Genomic DNA, 14,106 nt, shown 5'->3' on the forward strand with positions numbered 1-14,106 from the left:
CTCGATCATGTCACCCCTCAGTCGTCATTTCTCCAAGCTAAAGAGCCCCAAGCACTTTAACCTTTCCTCATAGGGAAAGTGTTCCAGTCCTTTTATCATTCTAATTGCCCTTTTCTGCACTTTTTCCAATGCTATAATATCCTTTTTGAGGTGTGGTGACCAGAACTGTACACAATACTCCAAATGAGGACGTACCATCGATTTATACAGGGACATTGTGATACCGGCTGATTTGTTTTCAGTTCCCTTCCTAATAATCCCCAGCATAGCGTTTGCCTTTTTTATTGCAATCACACACTGACTTGACATTTTCATTGAGTTATCTACTACGACTCCAAGATCTCTCTCTTGGTCAGTCTCTGCCAGTTCAGACCTCATCAACGTGTGTTTATAGTTAGGATTTTTTGCTCCAATGTGCATCACTTTGTACTTGGCCACATTGAACCCCATTTGCCACATTGATGCCCACTCGCCCATCCTCAACAGATCCCTTTGGAGTGCCTCACAATCCTCCTTGGTTGTCACCACCCTGAACAACTTCGTGTCATCTGCAAATTTAGCCACTTCACTGCTTACTCACAACTCCAAATCATTAATAAACAAGTTAAAAAGCATCAGACCGAGTACTGATCCCTGCGGCACCCCACTGCTTACCACCCTCCACTGAGAAAATTGCCCATTTATACTCACTCTCTGTTTCCTATTAATCAGCCAGTTTTTGATCCACAAAAGGACTTGTCCTTTTATCCCATGACTATTGCGCTTACTTAGGAGCCTTTGATGAGGAATGTTATCAAAAGCTTTCTGGAAGTCAAGGTAAACAACATCTATTGGGTCCCCTTTGTTAACATGTTTGTTCAGTCCCTCAAAGAACACTAACAGGTTAGTGAGACAAGATCTTCCCTTACAGAACCCATGCTGAGTCTTCCTCAATAGTTTTTGTTCATCTACGTGCCTATTAATTCTTTCCTTAATAATAGTTTCCACCGACGTACTCGGTACCGAAGTCAGACTGGCTGGCCTGTAATTTCCCAGATCTCCTCTGGAACCCTTTTTAAAGATGGGAGTGACGTTAGCTACCTTCCAGTCCTCAGGAATGAAGACAGATTTTAATGAAAGATTACATATTTTTAATGAAAGATTACATATTCCCTGCCCAAGTTTTCCTTCAGATCGCCCTCTAGTTATGAATAAGGTACTTAAGAGAACATAAGAACATAAGAGAAGCCGATGTTGGATCAGGCCAATGGCCCATCTAGTCCACACTCTGTCACACAGTGGCCAAAAAATACCAGGTACCATCAGGAGGTCCACCAGTGAGGCCAGGACACTAGAAGCCCTTACTAACTTAGAATTAAGGGACCATCTCGAGTTATGTAGTGATGCCAAAAGGAAATGTGTACCCTCTTTCTGGGGACTGAGCACCCCATCTTTTCCAGTACTTCCAGATTATCTGAAATTCTTAACTATTCCAACCTTTCTTGGCCAGACATAGTGCTTTACCTCTTAATGAATTATTTGGCAGATTCTCAGATAAAACGATTGAACAGAGAGTCTGCCCATGTGGAAATGGAAAGATGGAAACACCCATTTTTTAATTTGGTTGTGAGTTATATTCTTCCATAAGATCTTCTTTTGTTTTTCCATTGATTTCACACTTTCCAGTATGTTCACATGATTACCATTTATTGTATTTGTTATCTGGCAAAGATAAGGCTGTTACCCTGTCTGTAGCTCATTATTTAACTGCTGCCTTGAAGATTCATTCAAAGAAATAATTCATTCGCACCTAAATGCTGATTCTGCATACAGGTGCTCTTTTTGCACTGGAAATGGTAATCCTAATTGCTAAAAGGTACTTGGCATTCCATTGCTGTCATCTACATTTAAAAGGCAAAGTAGTCTCCTAATGCTTGTGGGGAGAGAGCATTTCAGAAACTTTTCAGATGTTAATCTAGAAAGTAGAGAAAAACTCATGCCATTTATTGTCATAATGGTGTGTATTGACATTGCCCTGACCCAGTTTTGTTTTTAAAAAAATCTTAATTTTGTGGGTGTCAGCAGTGATCTATTTTGTGGGTGTCAGCACTGATCTATAGCCCTTGAGAGAATTACCCTAACTAGGGTTGTCATCCCTCCCCCCCCCATGGCCAGCTGGCTGGTGGGGGAACCCACCCCGAAGAGCCCCAGTGTGCGCAACATGATGACATCACCCAAAGGTGACATCATCGTGTCGGGCATATTATGTGGGGGGGCGCTTTAGCATTTGGCTAAAAACTCTATGATAACCAGAAGCTCCAGGAATGCTGGCAGCCAGGTAAGACCTGGCAACCCTAACCTTTTGGAGTGATCTGACACATGGGGAGGAATCCTCATTAGCAAAATTCAGAAAATGTATAGAATAGCTCTCTTGAAATCAACATTTGGTTCCTGACCTCTTATTTGACTTTTTGTTCTGATGGGTTATGACAGCAACAGTGAATTTTATTCTTTTATGTGGGGATTTGATTTTATGTGGTTTCCTTGGAACTAAGCTTTTGAATTTTCTAAGGCAGGTAGGTGCTTAAATAAAAACCTCTATTATTAACGGTTCTGTTGTTTGATTTTGTTTGGTGTTTTTGGTATTTGAATTTTGTGAACTACTTCAAATGAAGGAGAAAGTGGGTTATACTTTTTAAAGCAATAAATATTTATAGATTATAATACATGCTGTTTAAATAGAAGTCTTAATAGAGCTGCACTGATTTACAAAAAATTAAGGATCTGGTCCCCGAAAGATGCTCTGGTCAAAAGTTATTGACTGCCAAATTTAAGGACTAATCATTTAATATTTCTTTTTCTTCAAGGTAAAGCTAGTTGTAAATCTCAGTGATTATATCCATAGCTGGGTCTGGGATTTGCCCAAATTAATCCAAAACGATATCAAACACAACTAGCACTTATGTGTACAATAAGCAGCCCCCCCCCCAGTTGAGATAACAGATCATTAATAACAGATCATTAATAAGACAATGACAGACGGTTCTTCTCCAGTGCATCCTCAGTGCTGTCTGGAAACCTATTCGTTCTCCTTTCCAATCCTCTCGAGGCACTCCTCTGTAGATCCTGTGCCAAAGAGCAGCACAGGAAGGGGTTAAGATGACCTGTTCTGCTGCTTTCTGCCACACCTACATTTGCAGTTGGAGGGTCTGCTGTCCCCTTCCCACTGAGCTAGAGGGATGGGGACAGGAGATTAAGGAAGCCCAGATGCTGGTGTGTCTGCTTGCTGTGCAGGTGCCCAAGAGGTCTTATATGGCAGAGCCATGGAAAAATGCCTTCACTTCAATATTATACCTGCAGGAGAACTGCAGGAAAGCTGTAGTGAAACTATTAAAAAAGAATGGGCAGCGGTTCCAACACCTGTAGCCAAACAGTTCTGTTCCTTCTGCTTAGAAGGCAGAGCCAAGAGGTGGGAGGAAACTGCTGTCTGGGTGGGAATATTTAAGTTGGCTGGCCCTGCCTTTGGCACAGAATGAGACAGTATCCTGAGTAGATGGGGGGGGGGAAGAGGAGAGACCTTGTTCATTCTTTCTAACTGCATGCCTTCCAAGGTATTTAAAATATGAGGTTTTATGTTCTGCTGTTTCTTAATTTACGAGATCTACAGTTGAGATAGCAAGAAAAGACTTGTTTTACTTGGGCGGGGGGTGAGGGTAAATGAAAACTGTAATTTAAGCAGGTGGCACCTCATTACAACACTGGATAAATTCACCGTATTGATATAAATTCTCTTGATCGGGTCAATAGAAATTAGGCACCAGTCAATACAGAGGAGGCTCACTGGATTCCTTTTCCTTCCCTCTACTTAGAACATCATCAGTGGGAGCCATCTCATGGCCATAATCATCAGTGGGAGCCATCTCAGGTTTGTTAATGTAGACATCCTTACTCCTCTTCAGGGCCATACAGATAGGAGGAGATATCATCCCTGCGTATGATAGTAATTTGTTAGCCTTTTACCATCTCTTAGAAAAAATCTCTCTCCTGTAATAGTTTTAAATTACTAAGCATGGAATATGAGGCTAGGACTGCTTAGCAATCTGTCACTCCGGTTTAATGAAAGAAGAAAATAGTTTAAATTTAAATGATGTCTTTGTTTCTCAAGAGACTTCTCTGGACTGGAGTAAATTTAGATGTATTTAACTGTATTCCAGAAGTTTACTGCTCCTGTGTATCTAAAGGACAGGGAGGCACAAGTGTGTAATTAACAATAGAGTGGAAGGTATTCTTGCTGGAGAAAAGTGACTATCGCTTTGCTGTGTGGGCAGACCTAATTAAAGAAGTGCTCAAGTGAGATTGTTAGATGGAAAAGGCATATTCCTCATCCGTCCCACTGTAGCATCACCTTTTAAAAAGCAGGTCAGAGAGCTTATGCTGCACTTCCGCCATTTTACAAATCTCTGAAATCCAAAACTTTAATGTATGCTCCTTTATACCTAGCTAATATTTCCAACCCAAATCATAAATGGGCCTTTTCCAGAGCCAGATTTGACACTTTTCCATCTGCAGTTCTTTCCGGAAGATTTCAACGTATCCCCAGACATCTGAGATTTTGCTCATGCCCTTCCGAGTCGATAGAGACCCTCCCCCATATATTATTTCATTGCTCTCACTATGCAGAAGAAAGAGCCCTTTTAATTACGCCTTTATTAAGGTCATTTAGATTTCAAGGACAATTAGTAATCCAGTCCGAGGAACTTTTGCTGAAACACCTACTGGAGGACAAATCCATGCCAAATTTAAGGACTAATCATTTAATATTTATTTTTCTTCAAGGTAAAGCTGGTTGTAAATCTCAGTGATTATATCCATAGCTGAGTCTGGGATTTGCCCAAATTAATCCAAAACGATATCAAACACAACTAGCACTTATGTGTACAATAAGCAGCCCCCCCCCCAGTTGAGATAACAGATCATTAATAACAGATCATTAATAAGACAATGACAGACGGTTCTTCTCCAGTGCATCCTCAGTGCTGTCTGGAAACCTATTCGTTCTCCTTTCCAATCCTCTCTCACTCACCGCTGGATCCTAGTCATCAGTATTTTTAAAGCCTGTTATTACTGTTAGGCATTTTTGTGAGTGAAAGGAAGCTCACAATGCACAATACGAGTAAAAGAGAATTAATATATTCTAATGTTTTGCCTGTCTACGCCACAATCATCCCAATCCCGGTTCCAACACCTGTAGCCAAACAGTTCTGTTCCTTCTGCTTAGAAGGCAGAGCCAAGAGGTGGGAGGAAACTGCTGTCTGGGTGGGAATATTTAAGTTGGCTGGCCCTGCCTTTGGCACAGAATGAGACAGTATCCTGAGTAGATGGGGGGGGGGAAGAGGAGAGACCTTGTTCATTCTTTCTAACTGCATGCCTTCCAAGGTATTTAAAATATGAGGTTTTATGTTCTGCTGTTTCTTAATTTACGAGATCTACAGTTGAGATAGCAAGAAAAGACTTGTTTTACTTGGGCGGGGGGTGAGGGTAAATGAAAACTGTAATTTAAGCAGGTGGCACCTCATTACAACACTGGATAAATTCACCGTATTGATATAAATTCTCTTGATCGGGTCAATAGAAATTAGGCACCAGTCAATACAGAGGAGGCTCACTGGATTCCTTTTCCTTCCCTCTACTTAGAACATCATCAGTGGGAGCCATCTCAGGTTTGTTAATGTAGACATCCTTACTCCTCTTCAGGGCCATACAGATAGGAGGAGATATCATCCCTGCGTATGATAGTAATTTGTTAGCCTTTTACCATCTCTTAAAAAAATCTCTCTCCGTGTAATAGTTTTAAATTACTAAGCATGGAATATGAGGCTAGGACTGCTTAGCAATGTGTCACTCTGGTTTAATGAAAGAAGAAAATAGTTTAAATTTAAATGATGTCTTTGTTTCTCAAGAGAATTCTCTGGACTGGAGTAAATTTAGATGTATTTAACTGTATTCCAGAAGTTTACTGCTCCTGTGTATCTTTCCTACCTTTCACTGTTGGCACTAACTCTGGGTAGTTTGGCAAATCAGTGGAGACCAGAGTCTAAACTGCACTTTGCCTGCTTCTACACATGGGTGCTAAGTGTAGTTTGACATGACCCACACTTTGAAAGGACAGGGAGGCACAAGTGTGTAATTAACAATAGAGTGGAAGGTATTCTTGCTGGAGAAAAGTGACTATCGCTTTGCTGTGTGGGCAGACCTAATTAAAGAAGTGCTCAAGTGAGATTGTTAGATGGAAAAGGCATATTCCTCATCCGTCCCACTGTAGCATCACCTTTTAAAAAGCAGGTCAGAGAGCTTATGCTGCACTTCCGCCATTTTACAAATCTCTGAAATCCAAAACTTTAATGTATGCTCCTTTATACCTAGCTAATATTTCCAACCCAAATCATAAATGGGCCTTTTCCAGAGCCAGATTTGACACTTTTCCATCTGCAGTTCTTTCCGGAAGATTTCAACGTATCCCCAGACATCTGAGATTTTGCTCATGCCCTTCCGAGTCGATAGAGACCCTCCCCCATATATTATTTCATTGCTCTCACTATGTCCGAGAGGGCGGGGGGAGGAGGCGGGGGGGAATCGAGTGGGGGGGAGACGGAGGGCGAGCTTACATGCTCCAGCTGCTTCCTCCTCTGCCTGCTGAGTTCCTCCCCCCTGCCCCCCCCGCGAGTATCGCGGTCCCCCTTCTTGTATTGTAATGTTTTGCTTGTCTCCGACACAATCTTCCCAATACAGTGGAAGTTTAAGACATTTTAATTGAATATTTTGTTGTTATCAAAGCGCGTGGCTCTTTAACTGAACTCTATTGCTATTAAAACCCTGGGGGGGGGTTCTGTTTTGCACTTTGAAGGAGCCTCTATTTTAATTTAATCTTCTTAGTGGGCATTAGATTCTTTCATTAGATTGGAATTTATTTATTTTTGCTGTCAATTTGTTATAGGAACAGGAGTTTCCCTATGCATGTTAAATTGGGAAGTTTCTGCAATGAAAAGTGCATGATCCAGTGGCCCAATGCAGATGTAATATTGCCTGTTACCTTAGCCATGTTCAAGCTATCAGAAGTTGCCCTCCAAGCTTGTGCATTCTTCCCTCCTCACCAGTTGCATGGGCATTGCTTCCTACCTTTCACTGTTGGCACTAACTCTGGGTAGTGTGGCAAATCAGTGGAGACCAGAGTCTAAAGTGCACTTTGCCCGCTTCTACACATGGGTGCTAACTATAGTTTGACATGACCCTCACTTCGGTTGATGAAAATGATATGGATTCTACCCCCCATGCTACCAACCCACTGAACAACGTCTGAAGCCTTCTTCCAACCTAAGGAGGCTTCCTCAAGCTTTGAAGCTAGTTATGATTTGCCTTACTTGTACTGTCCTCCAAGGAGTTTTCTTCCACTCAAGTTGGGAGAAGGTTCCTTAGGCTAGAGAAAAGCTCCTTGGATCCTCCCCACCAACAGTGCACAAGTAATGCAAATCACAGCTCCAAAACTGAAAGGGACTGTTTGTACAAGAGAGGAGGCAGGAGGACTCTGTGAGCCTGCATAACCATAGTTGCTCAGGCAATGTTGTATTGTTCTATTATGATGAGTCTCAGCTGGAAAGTAATGAAAGAATAGCTACAACTATTGAAAATATATAACATTATCAAATTTTGAGGCACGAGGAAGCTGAAATAAAGCGCTTGGAACCCCTATTAAGCATTTGTTTAGCTTTTCCACTGAAAGCAGTGACTAGCTTATGAATTAAGTGAAGCATTCAGAGTATCTGACATGATTCAGTCTGAGTATGCTATAAAATATCTTGGATGAAGCTGTCCATTTTAAATAAGAATTCATCTTTCTCTTTGGGTGAAATTGATTCCAGATAATTGCATTCAACTGCTGTCCTTTTTCATTGTCTTGGTAGAAAGCCTTCCTTTTATATCTCTGTGTGCAACAGGGAGAAAAAAGCATCTGCTTTTTATTGCCTCTGTTTAGGATGAACAAGAAAGTGTATATTTTGTTTCCATTTTTAGTGAGAATCAGCAGTTGCAGCTTCTGTACCTGGAATGCATCCTCTCAATGCTCAGTAGTTCCTCTCCTACTATGCGCCAGCACAAAGGATTCACTGACCTCATCTGGTAAATGTTCCTGCTTTGTATATTTCTTGGGAAAGAACCAGCATTCAATCTCATAGGAAGGAGTTAACTCTTTCTACTCTGAGCTATTATTAAATGTCATTTATATTTACCCTGGTTTTTTTCAGAAGGGGGGAAAGTTTTATTGCCACTGGAGTATAGGGTTGCCAAGTGCTCACCTGTTCCGGAGCGGGGGAGCCCAGCCTTGCTCCGGGAGTCTTCGCATGCGTGCGCTGCAAGCACGTCACACGGAAGTGATGCAAGCACATCAGGGACGTTGGGGGCGGGGCCACAATCATCCGAGGGAAAACCATAGAGTTTTCCCTGGGATGATTGTGGCCCCGCCCCCAACGTTCCCGATGTGCTTGCGTCACTTCCGTGTGACGTGCTTTGGGGGTGGGGTTCCCCCCGGGGGCCCGATCCGGCGGCGGGGAACGGGCCTCCCGGGCGGGGGTTTCCTTGCCCCCCGGGGGGACTTGGCAGCCCTACTGGAGTATACTGTGGGGGATTTGAGTCACCGTGCTCGAGGACTTCCTCATGTTTGGGCATGCTGTTAGGATTAAGACTCAGAAGCTACATCTCAGCTGCTGAAAAATTGGGAGGATTTCTAGCAGCTGGGCTACAACAGCCCTTCTTCATTATTTGGACAGGGACCAGCCTTTCAGAAGGCTCTAGCGCTTCTGGTAGAAGTGTGGCATAGCAAAGATCCCTCTCTGTGACTTACCAGGATGACAACGTACCTTCAGAGAACTGGGATCTGGCAGCCAGCCCCTGGCGATGGTCTATGGTAAAACAGACCTCACAGGCCTTTGTTTCTATTCTACTTAGCCGGCCCAAAGCTCCTGCTGTTAGCCGTGATTGAGGATGTCACCTCTTTAGCTTCCTCCAAACAGACCCATGCACAAATATGATTTAATCTCTGCTGCCACCAACAGGTTGATCTTAATAGATACACTTGCCCTGTAACCTAACCAGACCCTCTGCTCAAATTCAAAAACTCCCTCTTTCTTTAAGAGCTGTAGAAGTAGAGCAATTCTTTGGAAATCCTTTGTTCGAGAAATTTCCAACTAGGCAGGCTCTCCTTGCCCTTTCTTTGAACTTTTGTAAGTGTATGCCAAGTATAGTATTTGTGTCTGGTTGCAAAAGCTAACTCCTGTTTCAGGGGGAAATTATCTTTAGTTGTATTCTTTATGAAACCTGAAAGCATACAGTTGTGAAGCAATATACTGCAGCATCTAAGCAAAAGAAAAATAAAAGACTCATTATTTATTAGAACATTTGAATGCTACCTTTCTACCGAACTTAAGGTCCTCAGAGTGGTGAACAATCAAAACCATTAAAACAGCTTTTAAAATACATATTTTAAAAGTAGGTAAAAACAGTGATAAAACAAAACACATGAACAGAAAGAAGGATCAGTGAGGGAACACCTACCAAAACAGTTAAGTCTTTCCTTACTGGTGGAAGACAGTGATTGAGGGGAACAGAAAATCTCCCTGGAGAGGGAATTCATTAACTCCAGTGCCATAATTGGGAGTACTTTTCTCTGGTTGCCACCCATTTAGCTTCAGAAGGCAAGGCCACCCAAGGAGGGGCCTTGTTAAAGTAAAGTAAAAGAAGGGGCCTTGAAGATAGCTGCAGTGATCAAGTAATTCCATGTGTTCAAGGTCACCGATAAGGTGTCATCCATTCTGGGTGGAGTTTCATTCCCCTTAAAGGAACAGGCCTGTAGTATGGAGTTGCTCTTGGACACAGGCCTAGTGCCGGATAACCAGGTCGCAGCTGTAGCTAGGAATACCTTAGCCAACTATGGCTTATCCTGGACAGAAAAAATTTGGCCACTGTGGTGCATTATCAGGGTACATCAAGATTAGATTGCTGCAATGTGCTCTGCATGGGGTGACATTGAAAAGTGTTCTGAAACGTCAATTAGTACAGAATGTTGCAGCCAGGATGTTGACTGGAATGGGTCATAAGGACCATATCATTCCAGTCTTGGCTCCTCTACACTGGCTCCCAATCAATTTCTGGGCACAATTCAGGGTGCTGGTCAGGGGTCATTTGGGGCTGGAGTGAGCCAGAGCGGGCAGAAATGGTGGTGGCAGCAAGCCCTGCTCCCAGCAGGCTTGCGGAGGAAGCGAAAAGAGAAGGGGCTTAAAGTTTAAACTCCTTCTCTCTAGAGTCGTGCCACAGCCATAGAATACAATGGAAAGATTGTTTAAACCCCTTCTCTCTGGAGTCACGCCGCAGCAGCGGCACAATCTTTCCATTGTATTCTATGGGGCCACTGCTGGAAAGATCGTGCCACTGCTGCGGTGCAACTCTAGAGAGAAGGGGTTTACACTATAAACCCCTTCTCTATTCGCTTCCCCAGCCCGCCTTGGCAGGCCGGCTGGGGAAGCAAAAAAAGGGGTGGAGGCATCTTCAAAAGCCTCCCCTTCCCTTCACTTGTATTCCCATGAGTCTCATAGTAGGAACTTTATAAATAAACAAATGTGTGAAAATCCAAGAAAGTAAATTCATAAATAACATTAGAGTTTGTATGTGTACACACACTATATGTAAGAAGAGATTAGACATTCAGGGCTGATTTCTACAATATAGCACGTTCAGTGAAGAAATCTATACATATAAATAATTCCTTTTTCTTTCTTTCTTTCTTAGGAAGCAGCTGTGTCCAGCCCTCATAGTAATTCTGGGAAATCCAGTCCATGACAAAACAATTACTTCTGCTCACAGCAGCACCTGTCTTGAGACTGATTCTCCTTCCTCAGGGGTCTCTGATCACGGCCGAGGGTCAGGTTGTTCTTCAACCGCACCTGCCCTTAGTAGTCCTGTTGCCCGGACAATATATTACATTGCCGCAGAATTAGTCCGGTTGGTGGGATCGGTGGAATCCATGAAGCCGGTCCTGCAGTCTCTCTATCATCGTATGCTTCTGTATCCCCCACCTCAACACCGAGTTGAAGCTATCAAGATCATGAAAGAGGTAAGGTAACCTGAGAGAGTTTGATGTTTATTCATAAATTATTTAAATTGCAAGTTAATCATGATTATTACTATTTATTCAAAGCAGCATTTCTGAAATTAAACCATATACAAAGTAACAAGCAAGAAATGAGCAGCAACATGCATTTCACTAGTTCATATCCAAGTACTTGAGAAGTGAAGAGATTGTTTGAGTTCTAACAATGAGGCTCTTTGATGGCCTTTCCTGGGCAGCTTGTTTCGAAGTTCTGATTTTGCCACTATGGTATCCTTTCCCTACCCTACAAAGTGCCTCACAATGTTTTGCAATAGACAACAATATGGAGCAGGTCCTCTTTAGCCAGATTTAAGAAGTGAAGAGCCTGGGCCTTGTATGGCATCTGGTGCTTTATAAACTGTGCCTTGAATTGAACTCAGCAATATAAAGTCAGGCAATTCAGGCAGGCTAACATAGGTTTAGTATGCTCTGTTTGGTAAATAACAGATGGCTGCCTAGCTGAAGCCTGAAAACCATCTACAAGGATGGACCAAATTAGACCAGATTAGATCATGGAATAAATTAGACCAGTCTAGGAGCATGTGTGATAGTGCCTAACCTCCTAAACTGATGAACTAAGTATTAAACCAAACATATGGAGTTGGTTACTACAGTCAGGTGTTCCTAAAGTGTTCCTAAGGTTCTTTCAGTAATACATTTACTTAGTAACTGCAAGTATATGATATTTTAAAGAAACGATCAGTGTACTGGCAGTGGCTGACTTTATGGTATGTGTATTAATTTAATTATTTAATTTAAAATATTTTAAAATAAATCTGAAAGCACTTGCATGTATTTCCCATGTTTAGCTTTACACCATGATTACTGCTATGGGGTCCTTTGCATTTTACATACTGAATCTTCAAATAACCATGGAGAAAGACCTTCACAAGTAGGAAGCCACAGCTCAGCAATTAAACATGATCTGGGAATAGCACTCAGTGCACTCTGAGAATAAATGCATTTGAGCAAGCATCCTTGAAGGCATAGGTATCTTCTAAAATGGGGATGAAAACTGCCTAATGATTTTGCTATGTTATGGTATACTTTATTTGGTTTAATCTATCTTTGTGTTATGCATATCCTAAGATAATTTTCTTCCACAAGGTTCTTAATTTCTTTTCCCCATAGAAGTGTTTAACAGCCATGATCAGAATTGAAATTTAATAGAGTTGGTAGGTGGTTTGTGCTGCTATTTTGCCAAATTGCCATCCGCCATGAATGTAAATGTGAAAATGGAAAATTAATAACCCCCCTTGCAGCTACTTTACAACATGATATTAACATATGGTACTAACAAACAGGTATGTGCTGCCATATTGCAGGTCACTGGGTGAGGTAGAAGGTTCTCCCCTAGCTTACATTGTGGCCTCCCATAGACCTAAATGGTCTTCTGGGCTCTAATGTATACTTTATCGGTTGGGCTATTTTTGGGCAGGAACGCACAGGAACGGAGTTCTGGCTGGCTCCCACGTTGGCCACACCCAGCAGGAACTCATTAGCATAATAGGCCACACCCAACAGCAGAAACTCATTAGGCTACATTAGGGGTGTGTGGCCTAACATGCAAAGAAGTTCCTGCTACAAAAAAGCCCTGGGTTTTGACAATAAACAAAGTAAATAGAATAAGAAGCAAAAGGTGGGTGTGGCTGGATGACCACACTTCTGGTAACATGGAGTGTGGCCTAATATGCTAATGTGATGTGCTGTCAGGGGTGTGGCCTAATATGCTAATGAGTTTCTGCTGTTGGGTGTGGCCTATTATGCTAATGAGTTCCTGCTGGGCTTTTTCTACAAAAAAAGCCCTGGGTTAATCGTTTTATCAGCTTAAAACAAGAAGACAGAAGATGCAGGAACTTAGGAAGCTAATAATTATAATGTATGCTTTAATGCATAATTATCATTTTGAAAGAAGGGAAAACAAGAACACAGCTTTATGTAAAGAGATATAAATATTATGTAAGGAGAAATAAGTTGAATTGATACAATTTGTCTTAAGCACTAGATGATGTTATATACAATCTATGTACCTTTTTGTTGGTTGTGAGTAATATAATTCTTCAACAATAAAAAAAAATGAAAATACCAGCAGAAAAATAGGTAATTCATTGTCATATTTCTTTCTGTCTGGTTATAGTTTTTAGAAGCACATGCATCCAATTGGTTGTTTATCCCGCTTGCAATATTCAGGTCTGTCCAGGTAATTGTAGATATGTGGTCAGACCTAACATAAGTGGTACTACTTCCAGTAACTCCTCTGTGGTCATGGAAGATTATCCATTTCACTTTGTGGCATTATCACTTTTTGGAGAATATTTTGACACCTACCATGAATGTATACTAGAGGCATCATGCAGTGCTTTTCCTAGAGCTGTGTCATAGAGTAAAGCTGATGTCTTCTGAAAAGTGCAAATAGCACTCTTTATAAACCCCACCCAGCACAGTATGTGAACCTGTAGGATGCTTATAACCATGGTTTTTACTGTAATATTAGTCCTGTTTGATTGAACATATGCATTGATTCCAACTGATTGGGTTTAATTCAAGGCCAGGAGAAAATGTGAAAATTTACTCGAGACCTACTTTATTTTGTAATCAAGGCTTAGATCCTAAATTCTCTTTTTTCTTCTGGTTGCCACTTCACTTTCAAAATGGAGGAGACCAATTTTCACTGATTTCTCTTCCTCCACTACAGCCCCCACTTGATCCTATGGTCCACTTACTGCAGTGGGAGGTAGAAAAGCAGCTCTGCTAATCCTGCATAGGATCCAAGTTAAAATCTAAAGCCTCTCAAGATCCCCTTTGCCTCAGAAGGCACAGTGTTAGTTTATCTCTGTATGTCCTCAGACAAATTAGCCCACTTAAAATTCAAGATGATCCCAGTTATGTATTTATTGGAGTTGCAGACAGTTTCTCTTATCTCATACAGATTT

At 41.8% G+C, this 14,106-nt stretch overlaps 1 protein-coding gene across 1 annotated transcript in view; it reads left to right on the forward strand.

Moving 5' to 3' along the window:
- ARFGEF3 (ARFGEF family member 3) overlaps nucleotides 1-14,106 on the forward strand; it is a 129,786-nt gene that overhangs the window by 69,962 nt on the left and 45,718 nt on the right. The window contains exons 10-11 of the mRNA XM_015429180.1: nucleotides 8,047-8,151; nucleotides 10,813-11,137. Coding sequence (XP_015284666.1) covers nucleotides 8,047-8,151; nucleotides 10,813-11,137 — 430 coding nt within the window. The remainder of the gene's footprint in view (nucleotides 1-8,046; nucleotides 8,152-10,812; nucleotides 11,138-14,106) is intronic.

The sequence above is a fragment of the Gekko japonicus genome, unplaced genomic scaffold, assembly GCF_001447785.1.
Source record: "Gekko japonicus isolate JY-2015 unplaced genomic scaffold, Gekko_japonicus_V1.1 scaffold2895, whole genome shotgun sequence".
NCBI classification, from domain to species: domain Eukaryota; kingdom Metazoa; phylum Chordata; class Lepidosauria; order Squamata; family Gekkonidae; genus Gekko; species Gekko japonicus.